Source organism: Conger conger, chromosome 17 (assembly GCF_963514075.1).
Source record: "Conger conger chromosome 17, fConCon1.1, whole genome shotgun sequence".
Taxonomy (NCBI): Eukaryota; Metazoa; Chordata; class Actinopteri; order Anguilliformes; family Congridae; genus Conger; species Conger conger.
In genome coordinates this window covers 23,186,294-23,204,669 of record NC_083776.1, presented here as the reverse complement: position 1 = coordinate 23,204,669, position 18,376 = coordinate 23,186,294, and the positions used below count along the sequence as shown (strand labels likewise).

At 43.8% G+C, this 18,376-nt stretch overlaps 2 protein-coding genes across 12 annotated transcripts; one reads left to right on the top strand and one right to left on the bottom strand.

Moving 5' to 3' along the window:
* Positions 1-1,602: 1,602 nt before the first annotated feature.
* eed (embryonic ectoderm development) lies at positions 1,603-8,574 on the bottom strand. 2 transcript variants are annotated; one of them, XM_061225698.1, is made up of 13 exons: positions 8,559-8,574; positions 7,401-7,462; positions 5,797-5,949; positions 5,173-5,265; positions 4,935-5,000; positions 4,700-4,825; positions 4,165-4,246; positions 3,528-3,619; positions 3,283-3,416; positions 3,087-3,192; positions 2,628-2,786; positions 2,435-2,508; positions 1,603-1,884 (listed from the first exon to the last, which is right to left on the bottom strand). In XM_061225698.1, coding segments are annotated over exons 1-13 (1,275 nt in total). In that variant the 5' UTR covers positions 8,560-8,574; the 3' UTR covers positions 1,603-1,757. The 2 variants fall into 2 exon arrangements, with proteins under 2 accessions (XP_061081682.1, XP_061081681.1); XM_061225697.1 differs by lacking the exon at positions 8,559-8,574 and having other exon boundaries at positions 7,315-7,500.
* On the top strand, positions 7,552-17,629 carry mdh1b (malate dehydrogenase 1B, NAD (soluble)). 10 transcript variants are annotated; one of them, XM_061225693.1, is made up of 9 exons: positions 7,552-7,572; positions 10,819-10,931; positions 11,857-11,991; positions 12,466-12,608; positions 13,595-14,091; positions 14,956-15,097; positions 15,470-15,645; positions 16,332-16,471; positions 17,253-17,629. In XM_061225693.1, exons 2-9 carry the CDS (start codon positions 10,896-10,898, stop codon positions 17,292-17,294), a joined length of 1,311 nt encoding a protein of 436 aa, XP_061081677.1. In that variant the 5' UTR covers positions 7,552-7,572; positions 10,819-10,895; the 3' UTR covers positions 17,295-17,629. The 10 variants fall into 10 exon arrangements, with proteins under 10 accessions (XP_061081677.1, XP_061081672.1, XP_061081674.1 ...); XM_061225688.1 differs by lacking the exon at positions 7,552-7,572 and adding an exon at positions 8,354-8,624; XM_061225690.1 differs by lacking the exon at positions 7,552-7,572 and adding an exon at positions 8,785-9,069.
* Positions 17,630-18,376: the final 747 nt, after the last annotated feature.

Sequence of the window (18,376 nt, the reverse complement as noted above, 5' to 3'; positions counted from 1 at the left end):
CATCACATCCAGAACTAGAAAAATACACCTGGACTGCTGTTCTAAACATATAGTCGTCATCATAAGTGCAATTTTTTTTTTTTTTTTTGGGGGGGGTGTTAGACAGGGATAGGGGTATCAGCAGGGGGGGGCGGGATAAATCAGGAGGGGGGACTAAGGTAGAGTTTGAAGAGGTGTGTTTTGAGTCTGCGTCGAAATAGGGGGAGGGATTCTGCTGTCCTGACAGTGGTAGGCAAGTCATTCCACCACTGAGGAACCAGAACGGAAAACAGGCGTGAACGTGCAGCTCGACCGCCAGGTGCCCGTAGAGAGGGAATCGTAAGGCGACCAGAGCTGGCAGACCGGAGTGGTCTAGCTGGGGAGTAGGGAGTGATCAGGGATTGTATGTAATGTGGGGCAGTCCCCTTAGCAGCCTGAAATGCCAACACTAGGGCCTTGAATCGGATGCGTGCGGCAATAGGAAGCCAGTGGAGGCCAATGAGAAGCGGGGTGACATGAGCCGACCTGGGCTGACTGGTGATCAAGCGGGCTGCAGCATTCTGGACCAGCTGGAGGGGCTTGATGGCGCACGCTGGGAGACCGGCTAGGAGGGAGTTGCAGTAATCCAGGCGGGAAATGACGAGCGCCTGGACTAAGAGCTGGGTGGCTTTCTCCGTCAGGAGATGACGGATGCGGCGTATATTAAACAGAAAGAACCTGCAGGTTCTGGCAGTGGAGGATACTTGTGGAGCCAGGGAGAGGCAGTTATCAAGAGTCACCCCAAGATTCTTTGCCGTACGGGAGGAGGAAACTACAAAGTCCTCCACAGTCAGTGAGAGGTCGATTGACGGAGAGGACTTAGCAGGGATGTAGAGAAGCTCAGTTTTGGCAAGGTTGAGCTTCAGGTGATGGGAAGTCATCCATGCAGAGATATCAGCCAAGCAGGCAGAGATCTGTGTGGTGATTTGGGTGTCAGGGGGGAAGGAAATGAAGAGTTGGGTGTCATCAGGAGTGATAAGAGAAGCCGTGGGAAGAGATAACAGAACCAAGAGACATGGTGTATAGCGAGAAGAGGAGAGGCCCAAGAACCGAGCCCTGTGGGACTCCAGTTCGTAGGGGTTGAGGGTCGGAGAGTGCGCCCCTCCAAGTCACCTGGTAGGAGCGACCAGAGAGGTAGGAGGAAAACCAAGCGAGTGCAGAACCTGTGACACCCATCCCAGACAGCGATGAGAGCAGAATCTCATGGTTGACTGTATCGAAGGCGGCCGACAGGTCGAGGAAGATGAGGACAGAGGAGAGGGATTTTGCTTTAGCAGAGTGGAGTGCCTCAGTGACCGCGAGCAGGGCGGTTTCAGTGGAGTGGCCACTCTTGAAGCCAGACTGGTTGGGGTCATGGAGATTGTTGTGGAGAAGATAAGTGGACAGTTGGGAGCAGACTGCCCGTTCCAGGGTTTTAGCGAGAAAGGGAAGAAGAGAGACAGGCCGGTAGTTGTTCAGGGCAGAGGGATCAAGAGTAGGTTTTTTGAGGAGGGGAGTGACTCTGGCCCTCTTCAGGGAAGAGGGCATGGTGCCGGAAGAGAGGGAGGTGTTGATTAGAGAGGTAATGAATGGACCATAAACCCGTTAGAAAAATAAAACTTTATTAGAACCCACGAGAAAGAGAGCAGTGAAAAGAATCATCCAAGTATATAAAATGCCACAGATCTCTGGTCCGAGAGCGATGGATCCTGACACAAGGGCAGCCAACCAGCAACGCTTTCCCCACTGCTGCCAGCCAATCAGCGGAGACGGTCCCAGCGCCAGATGGAGGCGTCGTCGCACACGGCGATGAGAATGCTGCTGTCGCGGCTGAAGCTGGTCTGCCGGATGGCGGAGGTGCACCTCGGGAGGGTGAGGGTCGTGCACCTGGGTGGGGTGACCCAAAAACAGTGGTGACCGAGCAGTGTAACAAGCAAACCTATCACCACTGCCTTTCATCATCCACAACAGTGGCTCCCAACCCTGTTCTTGGAAATGTACCACCCTGAAGGTTCTTACTCCAACCCCAACAAAGCACACTTCATTCAACAGATTGAGCTGTTAATTGGTAGAATCAAGTGTGCCAAAATAGGGTTGGAATGAAAATGGAAGATCTCCAGGAACAGGGTTGAGAACCACCGATCCAGAAACTACACCCCTGTAATACAGGACAAGACAGGCCAGTAGGGTCTGCTGTGAGGCTGGAGCAGAACAGGAGATACTGGGCTCAACACTAACATTTTCTCTCAGGAGGACAATAGCTCCTACGTTGTTAGGAGCACACTAATGTATTCCAATGAGTAGACGTGTTTCTGAATTATTTTTCCAGTTGGCACACATTTTCAGGAGCAAATGCTCCTAAAATGGCAGCACTGTAGAACCCTGGGGTGGACTGGTGAGGGTATAGACGAAAGTAGCGGACAGAAGTTGATCTTACTTGGCTTTGTGCGGGTCCTCCACCTCCAAATCCCAAACGTACAGCTTCCCCACCTGATTCCCGAGAGCCAGCATCTGAGCGGGAGACAACCAGACTATTACCTGCCAGCAACCACCACAAAAGCCAAACCAACATGGAGACCTAGCCTTCAGCCAAATACTGTCAGTGTAAGAGTGATCCTGTGGATCTGTACCTTCTGCCAGAAGTCCATGGAGAATCGCATGTACCAGATGTCACACTGGCTATAGTCGAAGCGACCGAGGATGGTCACGTTCGACTCGTTGGGCTTAATGCGGTCGATATCGTCCTCCATCTTCCCTGGCTTCCAGCACACAATGGCGTTCTCGCACGACTGGTCAGAGGAAGTGAGAGTGAGGAGGGGATGGAGAGGAGAGAAAAACAGGAAAAGGGAAGTCAGAGGGAGAAACAAACTGAGCATCCTGTACAAAGCTGCTGCCAATAACTGAAGACCCACGTCAGCAGTTTTTCCATATTTTTATGTCTTTCACACATAAAAATAGCTGGCAGGAAGGTAGTCTGAGTGGGGAATAATATGTACGTGCGTAAGCTCAAATGCAGACGTCTGAGTGGGTTCACCAGGGCCTGTTCTCACAGTATGAATAAAACACATTTTTAGGTTGAGTCATCTCACCTTGGATAGGATAAGGTCTCCCAGCCAGCGAACACAGTCCACGTAGTTCCTGTGAATGTCCCGTGTGGAGAAATCTGGAAAGTGGATCTTTTGGGAGACAAATGGCCTGGAAGCAAAGAGAGACCCAAATCAGATCCTCGTGCTGGAGAGGTGACCTTCTCCCCCTGTGCCATGGCTGACAGGAGGGGAGACTCACCGGTTGGTCTTGCTGGGGTTATACTCGTAGGAGCCGCGGATGGCCCTCTGGAGCCTCTCTGAGTTGAGCCTCCACAGCTTAAGGGAGTGATCCATCCCGCACGACATGATCTTCTCCCCAAGGAGATCGAAGTCCTGTGAGCATACAGGTAATGTTAAAACCCTTTAAACTCCCTAAAGATGCTCATCACATGCTCAGGACACTGTGACCCCCCTACTCCCCATCGCCCCCCTCCCCCGGCTCACCGCACTGAGAACCTCGTCCCGGTGACCCTCCACACCCCCGAAAATGGCCACCAGCGTGTCCGTCTGGATGTTCCACAGCCTCAGGGCGTGGTCTAGGGGGAAAAGATGAGACCGGAGCCATTAACGTTGATCACTCGCCTACACAGGGTGGTCCCTGATTGTTCACTGACACAATCTGACGCACACCAGCAACTCACAGATCCACACTACCCCATAACTGTTCAGACAATAACTCACAGATCCACACTACCCCATAACTGTTCACTGACAATAACTCACAGATCCACACTACCCCATAACTGTTCACTGGCAATAACTCACAGATCCACACTACCCCATAACTGTTCACTGACAATAACTCACAGATCCACACTACCCCATAACTGTTCACTGACAATAACTCACAGATCCACACTACCCCATAACTGTTCACTGACAATAACTCACAGATCCACACTACCCCATAACTGTTCACTGACAATAACTCACAGATCCACACTACCCCATAACTGTTCACTGACAATAACTCACAGATCCACACTACCCCATAACTGTTCACTGACAATAACTCGCAGATCCACACCAACTGTTCAGACACAAGATCACCGATACACCAGGAGTGGCTCTCGTTGGGTACCTTTGCTGACAGAAAGCAGGAGGTTGGGGTCTCGAGGGTGAAACTTCAGTTCATTGATGGCGTTTCCATGGCCCACATAGTGCTGCAATTAAAACTGTTAATTACACATACAAGCAGCAAGTAACAGTGCTGCTAATGGACACAATACTCAGGTGTGGGAAAATACACAGGTCTGGTTTCCACCTTCCATTTCGTGTGTAGTCTGCCTTGACTGAGCCACATGGAAGCCATTACATAATTATATCTTTCTTTTTTCAAATCACACTAACCTTCTGAATAGTGTTTTTAAGGAGTGAGATCAAATATGATTTGAATGTTCTTAAGTGAACATTCTAATGCTGATGGAACAATCACCACAAGTAACTGAAAGCAATGGAGTTCTAGAACACTGATTTAGAATTTAACAGTTATTACAGTAAGGGTTATTACAGTACTGGTATGAAATGAAGCCGTGTGTGTTTATGTACATGTATATACACTTTTTAAATCAGGTGATCCACAGGTGATCTAACAGGTGAGTGTGGGGCATATCCACCTTGATGCACTGCATGGTGATGTGGTTGATGATGCGGATGATGCCACGTGACCCAGCCACAGCCAATAACGGGTGGCTGGTGCTGGTGTCGAAGGTCCAGGCGCAGGTATAGAAATTCTCATCGGCCTGATCGGAGCAGCGGTCAAGGGAAACTTCGGTGCGACCAAACACATTCCTACTCATCACTCACCGCCACTGTCCCAACCACACAACTATCAACGCGGGGGAAGGATACATCCGCGTCCACGTAGGACTGGAGGAGCCGGATCTCTCCTTGGGAATGACATTCATATAGGGTCACCTGCAGAAACGGTGAAATCACAAGGCCTTTTATGGAGAGGAATGGCAGACACACAAAGGACAGGGAGCACTGCATTGCAGCCCATTCATGCCTGAACTGATACCACTGCTCCAGCTCTACATCAGGCTGGTGAGCATGGGCCTGCATCTGTGTGCTCTCTGCCATTCCTTACCCTATTGCTCCCCACAGTAGCAAAGACGAGGGGGTCCCCCTCTTTGCTGTGCCAGTTAAACTGCACTCCAAACAGGGGCTGGCCATGGTCTTCCTGTCAAGTAAAAAACCGGCATCAGCATTTTACCTGTATAGGTACACTCGAGTTGCCTCAAATGCAACCTCAGAAAACTAATGAAAAATAACCCTCCCTATACATAGCACTTTGAGACATTTCAAGTTTTACTTTAGAAGTTTGCACATTAGTGTACTGGATTTGAAAGCATCAAAAGGCCCCCCACCATCCCAGTACACTAGTGTGCTGCTTTAAAAAAGCTGGGATGGCACATACTGCTATGCAGTGGGAGTGCTGCTTGCATTCTCCTCCTCAACTCTAAGGGAAATTGCCGCATGTATTAACCCTTTAATGCACAACATCACAAATACAGGATCTGAATGTTCTCAACTGAACATTCTAATGCTGATGTAACAATCACCGCTAGTAATCGAAAGTAATCGAGTTCTAGAACACCGACTTAGAATTTTGTACATTCCAAATAAACCTGCTCTCCAAAAGGGATAAAAGCCACAGTTTTACTTCCCACACAACCCTGGCAGCCAGTAGCCACACACACTTGGGCCTTACCTTCAGACTGTTGACACACTTGAAGGAGTACTTGCACTTCTTGGACTTCCACTTGCCCTTTCCCCAGCTCTTCCTACCCGGGGCGTTGGGTGTGTTAGTGGGTGTGTCAGGACGCTCCGTGTTTGTCCCACTCTCAATGCTGACAGCATCATCCTGTGAGCACAAGGACGCCTGAACCAACCAACAAACTGGGCATTGGGACTTCCATACTAAACTATGCAGACTCAGGGCTTATATAGTAGATATTACTTTTTATTGTGCAATAAGAAGATAATCGGCATTACCACTGTTTGGTTCTGAAATCTATCAGGTTCAAAGCCCTGATGGGGATGTAGTAATAGTCTGTATGTGTGAAAATAGGCTAGAGGTGGCAGAAATGCATAACTAAAAAAACAGATGACTGTGGTTTGCTTAGTCTTTAAAGCAGATAAAGCCGAGATGCTGTCAGTCGTGTCAAAACCATATCTACGTAAAGCAACCGACACAACTTTTCATGCAAACCGGTCATAAGGTTGAAATCGCATCAATAAAAAAATGAGACGCGTGTAATTCTTAAACACTCAAATGGTTTTATAGTGTGGTGTGCAATCAATTGATGGCCGTTTGTCTCTTCTTGCAACCCACTAGGAATTGCAATAAGCCAGAGACAACCTGGGCCAGATGCTCCTACTATTTACTTCGCCAAACTCCTCTCTTGAAATGATGGGGTTACTTTGCAGGACGGATAATATGCAGTCGGTACACGAATTGTCTGATATGTCCTCTGGTGTGTACGTTAGAGTTGCAAAGAATAGGCTTGCAAGATTGCTTGACACGACTGGCAATATAATCTGTACACTAGCTAGTTAACTGTTTAAGTCTGTCAATTTGTGCATTTTAAATTGCTGGGCATGTTAGCAGTAAACGAGGATTTGCGCGCTATCTTACGTTGCTGTGTGACCTTCCACAGCGAGCTACCTGCTTACCACGCACAACTGAAACAATGCTCCGATAAGATAGCTAGCTAGCCAAATTAGCTTGCTAACGTCGGTTATGTTTAAAACTAACCGCCTCCTGGAATATGTTCTGCTTTCACTACATATCTCCGTTATCTGAAGACGGTCGTGAAAAACACTCAGCTGCAATTGACGTTAACGTTAATCATGTTCTTAGTCATACCGTAAAAACATGGCCCCAGTTTCCATATGCTAATGCTTGCCATCTAGATAAACAGCAAGGATAATTGACGAGGATGTTTCTCTCTGGCGTAGGATTTCACGCCAAACCACAAGGAGATACGGCGTTTAAACACATCACCGACCGAGAGAATATAGCTTAAGTACCGAACGAGCTATCTAACGTTAACTATTTAACTAGAGCAATTGTACAAAGACAGCAAACGTTACTCGTGGAGCCCCCATCCAAGCAAGCTACAGTCCTACATTTCGTAAAATGTAAAACATAGGACTTATATTGGCTTAAAGAAAATTTCATACATGTCCCATATAAATTAATTTACCGGTCAAACTCAGGACTTACATTTTCATCACCCGAAAGATCGGGATTACTATTCTCATCGCTGCTCAATTTCTGTTTTTTCGCCGGCATCTCGTTTCCCGCCTCACCTTGGCTCTCAGACATCTTCCCCCTTCGTCTTCCTCTTCCTCTTCCTCTACTAGTGGCCACACTGCCGGAAATCGTAGGAGCTTGTCATTGCCACACTACAGCAAAGCGAGCATGACATACAACTTTTGTTTTAGGTCGACTTATCCAGGCCAGCACTTCAAGTTTCAAAGGGTACAATGACAATGAGGTTGAAGTGCATACTGTCAGATGTAATTTGAGGGTCTTTTAATCCATGTCAGATGAATCATTTAGAAATTCTAGAAATAGAAACTAAATACTGCCTTTTTCTTCTTCTTTTATCAAGGGTGCCAATAATATACAGTACTGTGCAGAAGTCTTAGGCACCCTAGACTGTATTATATATATCTCTATTATTTTTTTGTGTGTTAGTATAAAAGAACACATTTGAGATTTACAAATATTCATTTTCCAAAAGATTTAATTTTAAAATAAATAAAAAGTAACATATTATTGTAAGCAATTGACTACTTTTTACATAAAAACTTGATCAAGGCTGTCTGAGATCAGAAGCAAGGAGCCAACCAAAGTCTGCAGGAGAACTGTGGCAAATTCTCCAACATGCTTGGAACAACCTCCCTGCTGATTGTCTTAGCCAACGCTGTCCTGCAGCTCTATATCTCAGTGAAGTTATGCAGTTTTAACGCCGAAGGGTGGTCACAAAAAATATTGATTTGATTCAGTTTTTAACTATTCTACGAAATTACTAATATGTAATGTAAAATGTATAGTACGTTTATTTAGGACTTTTTATTGAATTATTTTTTGAAAGAATCTTATCCGTACAGAATGTTATACAGGTGCCTACGACTTTTGCACAGTACTGTATATAACTAGAAAAAATTCCAGGGAAATTTTAAGTGTGCTGCTGCTGGTGCCCATCCCTCACACAAACACAGATGTAACCCACAATTTGGTGGGTGTGGGGTCAACCACACCCACCCTCCTGTTACAGTTAGCACAACCTAAATTTAGTTAGACTTAGTTAATCAGTTAGTCAGACCGTCAGTTAGTTAGTTAAGCTAGCTAGCGCCGTAACTAGCGCGACGAAGCTAACGCAAGCTAGCGCAACGAAGCTAACGAAAGCTAGTACCGAAGCTAACGTCAAACAAATCGCTGTATCTTGAAAACTATCTCACTTTTTTTTTAAATCATTTTGAGTGAACCGAGACTTCAGTGGCGAGATCGATCTATGAGATGTGTCGGTAGGATTTAGAATGCAGGAGTTGTGGCAGTTTAAAAATCGCCATACTTTATTTTTTTTACTCTGCAGTTTACCACTCAGATAACATGGGAAGCTTGCCAAGGCGTTTGAGTGAGCTGAGTGTACAGCTTTGTGTAAATATTTAACTGCTTACAGCCTGAATGCTAGTGGTGAAGCTAACTGGCGCTGGTGCCGAACAAATCCATGTATCTTCAAAAGTATAAGTCAGATCTAATTTATTTTTGTATTTTGAGCGACCCAAGACTTCAATGGCGATTCCGATCTATGAGATGTGTCTGTAGGATTTAAAATGCAGGAGCGGTGACAGTTTATATATCACCATATTGTGCCTACTTTACGCGGCAGTTGACGCTTCAGATAACATTGGAGTCAATGAGAGCTGGATCCGGCACTCTCTGCACTTTTGGGCGATTTATTAAAAAACCGTGAGTCCTATCTCAATGGAGGTAACATTGAATGAGGGAGGACAAGTTTCTCTACATTTTGATGTATAAATTGTTGTTGTAGAGTAGAAGCTGTGGGAGTAAGATGAGAATGTCTTGAATATTTTTGATAAAATTTAGAAGGGCTGAATGCTAGAGTGGGTGATGTCACCGCACTCTAAATAGGGAGGGCAAAGTGGAGCTTATGCTGCGTTCCATTTGTACGAATTTTCGAGTACTCAGTCGGACATTTTAACTGGAACGCCCCCTGAGGTGGGATTTCCGACTGGGAAAGTCGGAAGAACTGAGTAACCCCGAGTTAAAAATCCAAGATGGCTGCTCCGTGCGTCAACGGATAATAAAATCTCTCGTAATGTATTATTTTAGCGCTTCTGTTTTGTTTTTGTGTAATTAAATAAGTGGTATACGTAGTACTGTCCAACGTCTATCTGTGGACATGTTACTACGGTGTTTGTATGTATAGAATACCGTGTAATGTGGTGTTTTCAACTGGTATTGCTAACAATGGCTACAACGATAGCAACAATAGCACTGGAGGCGTCCATCTTGGTTATCCGAGTTGTTTACTGGAATGCGGTCAACTCGGGTGTGACGTCATCCCCAGCTCCGACTTCCGAGGTTAGAATGTAGACCGCTGTGTGTGCACGTGAGCTCGCCAATAGGTTTCTAACAGAAAACGTAATTTGTCCACTTTTTTACTTTACAGTAGAGGTGATCAAACTTACAATAACTAAGTGCTAGTGTGTTCTAAGCCTTTACTGGTCCCTGTAGGATGTTAGCATGATGTAGCTAGCATACGCGAATAGCACAAAGCCATACAATTTGCTTTTTAACGGCACTTGGTCATTCGAACGATATAAATAAAAGCATTCGATTAAGTTCGACGGCACCGGAATTTTCTGTCGTACCGTCCATAAATGGCAAAAGTCCCACCATAGGATTTATTTAAATCTTTAAAAGTTATACATTTTCTGAATCGTCATTAATTCATCTTGTTTCTATCAGTGATTCGGCGTGATCGGACAGTTCTGTAGCTATGTAAATGACGTCAGAAGGATACAGCACTGTTATTTGCAATACTGTATTGCAATGCGCAGCACACAATTATCATATATCTATTTTGCGACACTGATTGGGCATGTAGAACGTTTGCCAGGCAAATCTGCCAACACTGCTCGTGTAACGTTAAGCTGTTGCCGAGCAACTGGTATAAACCAACAAAAATGGCCAAGTTTGTTCTTGCAGGTAGGCCAAGATACAGAGACATCAAACACAACATGAAATATGACGTTAATATGTAGTACCAATTCATGCAACCTGTACATTTTATAAGAAATATTGTATTCAGTATTCGACTATTAGGAATAAACTTTACATTTGGTACGATTCGCGTAGCTGCCATTAACGTTGACTTTGCGTTAGCTTTGCTGCTTAACTTAGTGAAAACAAAAATGGCAACACAGCGTAGATAACGTTAACGTTACATAATTAAAGTTCGTGAGGTTTCTGCCGTTGGCAATATCATTGACAACAAGCAGATAATTGAACAATTAAAACGTAAATGTTCAAATGTCACGTTACACTAGATGTTCCATCTTAGCCCGGAGATCACGGAGCTGCAGTGTAATATTACGTCCTGCACACACGTAGACGTTTCGTGCAATACAATGCATTAGCGACTCCAATCGCCGTATATTTCTAATGTAAACTCACTTTGACATCTTTCCACAGGTAAGGCAGATTGCCCATACTTTGCTAAAGCTGACATTCTTGCAGATTTCCTGCAAAGAAACTTGCCCAACTTTAGCATGCATAAAATCCGCCTCCACCCCAAGGACTGGCAGGTAATGAGCATCAAATACATTTTCATTTTAATCTGCATTTCAGATGCATGTCAAAATACAATGAAAATGCATGCAAAATGTATTGTGAAATACATTCATACATTTGCATTGCTATGTAGTACATTTGGAATGCTGACTATAAATAATATAATTTATTATACATTGGAAATATATTTAGGAGTATATGAATATGCCAGAATGTACTCACTTTCACATGCAATGCATATTAAAATGTATTTGAAATGTATTTATTTTCTATATGGTGAACTTAAGCGGGTCTTGGTGTTTATTTCTATGTACTTATGTTTTTTTCCTATTAAATGCTATTAGACATTTAGTCTAATAGTATTTACTAGACTTATTATTTAGACTTGGGAGCATGAATGTATTATTATAAATGCTATTGGAACCCAGGTGAGGGTGTGCTGGGACAGAGGAGAGTGAGTGGGTCGAGTGTACAGGAGTGTAAAAGGGTGTTTTTTTCGGGATTATCAAATTGGAATTGTCTTATTTGTATTGCATTAACATTAATGGCAGTTGGCAGACGCTCTTATCCAGAGCGACGTACAGTTGATTAGAATAAGCAGGAGACAATCCTCCCCTGTATTGCCAAATTAGGCCAGTTCACCAAATAATAAGAATAACCTAAATGTTAAAATCGTGTTATTTGTGTTAACAGGAGGAGGTAAATAGGCTACCTGTAAATGCTACTCTGATTTTGTTTATTGATCTTAATACAGCAGAATCCTAATTCTCTATTGCTGGCATGGTACTGACACCCAGAAACGTGCATTCTTTCTGTCAGATGTTTCTAGAGTAAAGGAACAGCTGACAGAAAAGCACAGCATCTAGAGCGCTGTGGTTTAAATGACACAGGACTTTGTTCCTTATATTAATGAACAGTATAATCCCTCCCTGTTCCCAGCACTGGCTGGAGGACACCTGTGGGAAGAATGGCTGGAAGCACCAGGCCTCTCCCATTGTGTGGCGGGAGCTGATTGACCGGGGAGGCAGCGGTTTGCTGCTGGGGGGCTTCAGTGACTTCTTAGAGCATGTACAGGTGCCCACGCTTTCATTATCTCCAGAAGCTCCATACAATACAGCATACATTCCTAATGTTCATACATCCATCCTTCTGTTTGCCTGGTTAAATGATCTAATAACAGGATGATTTTTAAATCCAGATTGAGGGGTAAATACACCAGCAGTGATGATCTTGATTGGGGACAGGTGGTGACTGAGTTTCTGGGTCATTTAGGAGTACTATGGGTGACTGAGTGTCTGGGTCATTCAGGGGTACTATGGGTAACTGATTGTCTTGGTCATTCATGGGTTCAGGGCTGCTATGGGTGACTGAGTGTCTGGGTCATTCAGGGGTACTATGGGTAACTGATTGTCTTGGTCATTCACGGGTTCAGGGCTGCTATGGGTAACTGAGTGTCTGGGTCATTCAGGGGTACTATGGGTAACTGATTGTCTTGGTCATTCACGGGTTCAGGGCGACTATGGGTAACTGAGTGTCTGGGTCATTCAGGGGTACTATGGCATCAGCTCAGACATGAGCTCAGCGCTGATGCTGGAGATCGCCTCAGAGAACCAGCAGACAGAGGAGCTGTGCATGGAGGAGGAGGAGCACCATCGCAGCCTCATCCAGCCTAAGCACATCTGGATCAGCAGGTAGGATCACACCTTCAGCCTGCAGACAGACCAGAGCACATCTGGATCAGCAGGTAGGATCACACCTTCAGCCTGCAGACAGACCAGAGCACATCTGGATCAGCAGGTAGGATCACACCTTCAGCCTGCAGACAGACCAGAGCACATCTGGATCAGCAGGTATCACAGTGGGGACGGTGATGAGTAGTGGAGTAGCCAAGAGGCTCTCACCAAGAAGAGAATAATCATTTAATGTCCGCTTCCTGCTTATCCATGTGCCTACTTACCATTACATGGTAAGAGCATCTGCTAAATGCCATGTAATGTAATGTAATGTACATACAGTCATGTATTAATGGTTTTTGGACAACAATGGCGTTCTACAGTACTGTGCAAGAGTCTTAGGCACCTATAATATTCTGTACTGATAAGATTCTTTCAAAAATAATTCAATGAAAGGTCCTAAAAACTATACATTTTAAAAACCGAACCAAATCAATATTTTTTGTGACCACTCTTCGGCGTTAAAACTGGACCAGTTCTCTGAGATATAGAACTGCAGGACAGCGTTGCTTACAGTAACATGTTACTTTTTAAAATTAAATACAAAAATGTCTCTGTAAAATTAAATCTTTTGGAAAATGAATATTTGGAAATCTCAAATGTGTTCTTTTATACTAACACACACAAAAAAATAAACATGTATAAGTCTAGGGTGTCTAAGACGTCTGCACAGTACTGTATGTCTATCTGTTATGTCTGCCGTTGGCTTGACGGGCAATACTTGCTGATGGATAAATTAATTGTAGGCAAAGGATATGTTGGTAATAAGAAAAATATAAACTTAAGCCAGCCTTATGCCTCATAATCAAAATGTGCTATATCATATGGACAGCGGCAGGATGAAACTACCATATATTCTTGAGAACAGATCCATGTCCCGGTATTAAACATAGGCAAAGCCTAAAACATTTATCGCTGAATGGATTTTGACCTTTGACCTGCAGCTCCTTGAACCCCACGTGCTACCACTTGATCCCTCTACTATGCGACCTGGAGGTTCTGTGTGACAGCGCTGCCCTCTGGCTCCACCTGCTGGACGTGGACGGGAGCGCAGAGGCACTGCAGGGGCTTGGGATGGAGGCAGAGGACCTGGCTTGCTCACGAATCCACCAGGTCAGCGTTCACACCTGCCTCGACCGCGCCTTCCTCCACGCCCATGTCGTGGTCCTTCTGGATGAGCCTGGTGAGGAGGATGAAGAGGAGGAGACTCTGCGGAGGAAGACCGTGGAGCAATTTCAGCGGTACGGACAGCTCCTGGAGACGGGAGCCAGCAAGGACGTGAGAGTCATTGTGGCGGGAAACTCCTTTGTCAACATGAAGGTGTCCGTGCTGCTTGAGAATGCTCCCTCCCTGGACAGCAGCCGCTTCGTTGGCATAGCAACGCAGCTTGAGAACGAGGCCAGGGCCCAGGTTGCACAAAAGCTCCAAGTGAAATCTGCAGGTAACCGGGTTTCTTTATTGTTTCTATTCATAATGATTGTGGAAAGGTGAGATTAAATTCATGGTTCTTCCATTTGCCCTCTCCCCTCCTTAAAAGTGGTTTTGTCTCCATGGCAATTGCAGTGGACGATGTTTATTCTACATGTGTACAGTTTTGAGTGTACAGTGGATATGAAACCATGTGGAGAGGATTCATTTAAAGGTACAATGGGTACGATTTTTGTGTTAAAATATTGTTACAAGACCATTGTAAATCCCTTCCTATTTTTGAAAAAGGCTCACTGAAATGTTGACTCACCCTCTGCCTGTCTTTATAGTCCTTAAATTTGGGTTTCCAAATATGCAGTTGATGGGCCAGCACTCTGTACCAAAACACCATATAGCTGTCCAATAATTCAAGCTAATTGGTTGAAAATTGGTTCTAATTGCCACAGCCAATGGCAACATCAGCGCGTTCATATAGAAGGGGTGGGATAAACACTGTTGTGGCTTGAGCGTGTTTGTTGCTGCTATTCCTCTCTTGACCGTTAGACGTCCAAAATGACCTATTGTACCTTTAACAATTGTCTTCAGAAAAGTGTTATTTTAGTCAAAGAATGTAGCATGAAACTAGAGAATTAGGAACATCAGGTTATCAAACAGGCGGTGGTTATTTATATGCTACAGTTCAGCCTTCTGCATTTTCATTTCAAAAAATATAATGACAAAAAAAGCTTACTTTAAAGCTTAACGACTATTGACCATTAATTTGTTAACATTGAAAATAATTGATCAAAGATCAAAAGAATGAATAATATGGATCCCGAAGACATTTTGAAGTAAGCTTGTGTATTGGATAAAAGGAGGTAGTTGCATTTCCCTTCAGATGTGAGAGATGTGGTCGTATGGGGTAACGTCAGTGGAAGCTTCCACATCGACCTGCAGCGAGCGAAGGTATTAAGGTGTGAGAGTGCCATCTGGGGACCCCCTGGATTCTCCCTGCCTGTCTCAGAGATGATCTATGATCAGTAAGTTACTGATGTTACTCCTAAAACGAAACTCATGGTACAGCCCAAACAACATCACGGACTAGTCTAACTACTCCTTGTGTTTTTCTATATGTTTGACTAAAACATATATGTAGATTGATATCAGTGTTTATTATATACAGCTTTTTATAATATTTTTATCAAGGGTGTCAATAATTTTGGAGCTGACTGTACATTATGTGTATTCTATTTTAGATAATTTCTCAAGTAAAATTTTGATACAGAAGTTCAGACAGCTCAGAAACAGATATACTATAGACATACTCAAGCTGTGCTATGTCGCATATTACATTACAACTCACCATTTGAAAATAACTCACAAGAATACTTATGCCTGTTGTTAAAAAACAGGAACTGGCTGGAGTCAGTCTTGCTGAATTTGGTTGGTTCACAGCGTACAGCTGTGACAAGCAAGACACAGAGGAGTGCTGCTCTATCAGCAGCCAATGGAATCGTTGCTGTACTGAAAGCCTGGGACTCTGACTCCACATCTGGGGAGGTGTACTCCCTGTGTGTGTTAAGTGCAGGTAAACATCAAATAGCAACACTTCCAGCTGTCACTCTCACTTTGATATGTTAGAAGGTACAAGTCAATGGTGTGTTAGTACTAGTTTATAGGATGGCCTGAACTTGGTATGCTAGTTACACCTAGGGTGTACTTGTGACAGTAGACTTATAAGGTTTCAGTGAATCACTTTTTATAGATTTGTCAGTTGCAGCTTTATTGATATTTATATTTATATTTTAGAATTATAGTTTTCTTTTTTTGATACATTCTTAAAATCTAGATTGTCCAGTAAATAAGGCTAGGAGTACTGTAACTTGGTTAAAAGTGTGGTGCACCAGCTGGGGAATGCTCCTCTCAGGCATATTCTAATATTCTAGTTACATTAAAAAACAAGCTGTCACAAAATACAGGTTACAAACGACACATTACTGACAATATAGGTTCAGACAACACAGACCGCAACAGACCTTCAATTATCTGACCAGTACATTACAGTGCTGTGGTAAAAATATTAAGAATTTTTCCAGGCAATGGCATGTGGAATGAAAGACTTCTTAAATATGTTTTTTTGAAGCTCAATAGCGCCTCTCAAAGGGGCGCATGTCAAACTCATTATGACATGGATATAAATTGGATTAGCCAAGTTTTTCTGAGCTTGTTTTTTTCTGTAGCTGTTGTGAGATACAAGTGGCTATGTGTTTGCAGGGCAGTATGGCGTTCCCGCAGGGCTGGTGTTCTCCATGCCTGTGATCTTCCACAGAGGGAGCTGGGCCGTGCTGCCAGACCTCAGCATCAGTGAGGAGCTGCAGAGCAGCCTAGAGGCTGCGGCCAACCAGCTGAGAGCAGTTGAGTCCTCATGAGGTTATACACAGAGACACTCAAACAGTGACAGCATTACACAAACACACAGGCTGAATTATGAATTCACATATGTTTTGCACCTAACTGCAGTGACAGGGAAGCAACCATGTCACATAAATGGGTATTTACACATGATTACCCACAAAAGTTTTCTCTTGCAAGTTAACCCACAGTTACACAAGCACACAGGCATACATAGATGGTTACAGAGGGACAACTGGGAGGTGGTCATTCAACTCAAGTTCATGGTGCAAACAGGGGGACTACACTGTATGCTCCAACAATGCAGAGTTTGAGTCCATTACCCAGCATTGTTTCAATCTTCCAAAATTGAATCCTGTAGCATCTACTCCGCTACCATCACACCACATCATATTAAAACTAAATAAAAAGCGTGTTTCCTGGGTTGGAATGTTGTTTTGTTGTAGGATAACTATACCTTGCATAAATGCAGCTTGCTCATTCCACACAATACATCTTGCACAGTGATGGGACCTCACAAAACGCTACCACGTATTCTTAGGGTAGCAGTGGGTTACTTACTGAATCAGAGATTATGTTGCTATGGAAATGTATTTTAAATATAAAGACAGCTCCTCCAGAAAACCTCTGTCATTGCGACATACAAATACAAAAATACACATTATAGTACAACAAATTACAGTTACAAATTAACGCACTCCTCTGTGCAAATGCATGTTCAGGGAAATATCTATCAATGATGGTTTTCTGTGACTTGATTTCCGCCCCTTTTCGTCTCCCCAGGAAAAGAACATTGCATCAGGAGTTTTATCAGGACAAAGTTAGTGGCCGCCATATTTCCCTGCTTTGTCAGGCCTCATCATTTATTCCAGTGAACATGCTCAAAGAGACTTTAAAATATTTTGGTGATATTTTATATTACTGTGTCTTTGTGGTAAAAAAAATAATTCTGATTGCCACCATCTTGTACGTCCGGCAGAGAGAGTTGGGTTTTCACAAAAGGGCTTTGGCAGTGGAAAATACTTTTTATACTTTTTTGTAGTGGACGGTTTGTTCTTGATCATGCACACACTGATATTGCCATTAAGCCAAAACGCAGTTGTGTGATTGAGAGAATTCTGCATGATAAAAATAAAAATTAGAAATGTGTAGAACTGTGACATTCATTGTGCTGGCTGTTCTTCTAGAGTATTCCGTCTTCAGGAGCCTAATAACATGTATACATTGACTTTAATCAGTGAGGTTCACTGATCATATTCCTCTATGTTATACAGTAGCACCGCCTTCCACTTTGTGGGAGAACAGCGATTATAATAGGTGAAGAGTGTGAGTCACTCCATAATCACAGGAATGTGAGTAAAGGTTACAGTGGCACAAGATCCAGGAGCCCTGGCATAGGCACCCCTCACATGCACATGGACCAACTAGACATCAAGCCTTTCCCTGATTTTGCACTGCCATATAAGGCAATTTCCAGAGAAATGTCTGTCACAGAGATGCTTTGCAGAGTAACAGAAGGGCAACAAGAAAAGGGCAAACTCCAGGCCTCCAGTCAGGAGCCCCAGGAAAAATAAAAGGATATCAAATGATGTTTTAACCTTGAAATGGCTGGTTCTGTTCATGCAATCAGTAGAGTAGGCTAAGATACTTTCCTCCCTCTGTGCCATAGCCCAGCTCATTAAGCATCAGATGCTCTTCATTTATGCCAAGCTCGACTACTACCACTGTGTCCAACACACCTTCCAGAGGCCTAGGGATGAGAGTACTGTTCGTGTCTCTTGGCCCTTGATATTATAGCACATTCAAATTATGTAGTTGTTACTGTTAGTACTGCTAGTGTCACTTGGCCTCTTTTCTCCTTAAGTTCAAACATATATATGAGAGGTTTTATTGAGAAATGGCAAACG

Bases quoted from the DNA above. Each gene is read 5' to 3' on its own strand.
- mdh1b (XM_061225686.1), top strand. From the start codon at position 9,543: ATGTATAGAATACCGTGTAATGTGGTGTTTTCAACTGGTATTGCTAAC. The intron at 10,932-11,856 runs GTAATGAGCATC...CCCTGTTCCCAG, and splicing joins TCCACCCCAAGGACTGGCAG to CACTGGCTGGAGGACACCTG. The intron at 11,992-12,465 runs GTGCCCACGCTT...TGGGTCATTCAG, and splicing joins ACTTCTTAGAGCATGTACAG to GGGTACTATGGCATCAGCTC.
- eed (XM_061225697.1), bottom strand. From the start codon at position 7,416: ATGTCTGAGAGCCAAGGTGAGGCGGGAAACGAGATGCCGGCGAAAAAA. The intron at 5,001-5,172 runs GTAAGGAATGGC...CCGTTTCTGCAG, and splicing joins CTACTGTGGGGAGCAATAGG to GTGACCCTATATGAATGTCA. The intron at 3,193-3,282 runs GTGAGTCTCCCC...CTTTGCTTCCAG, and splicing joins AACCCCAGCAAGACCAACCG to GCCATTTGTCTCCCAAAAGA.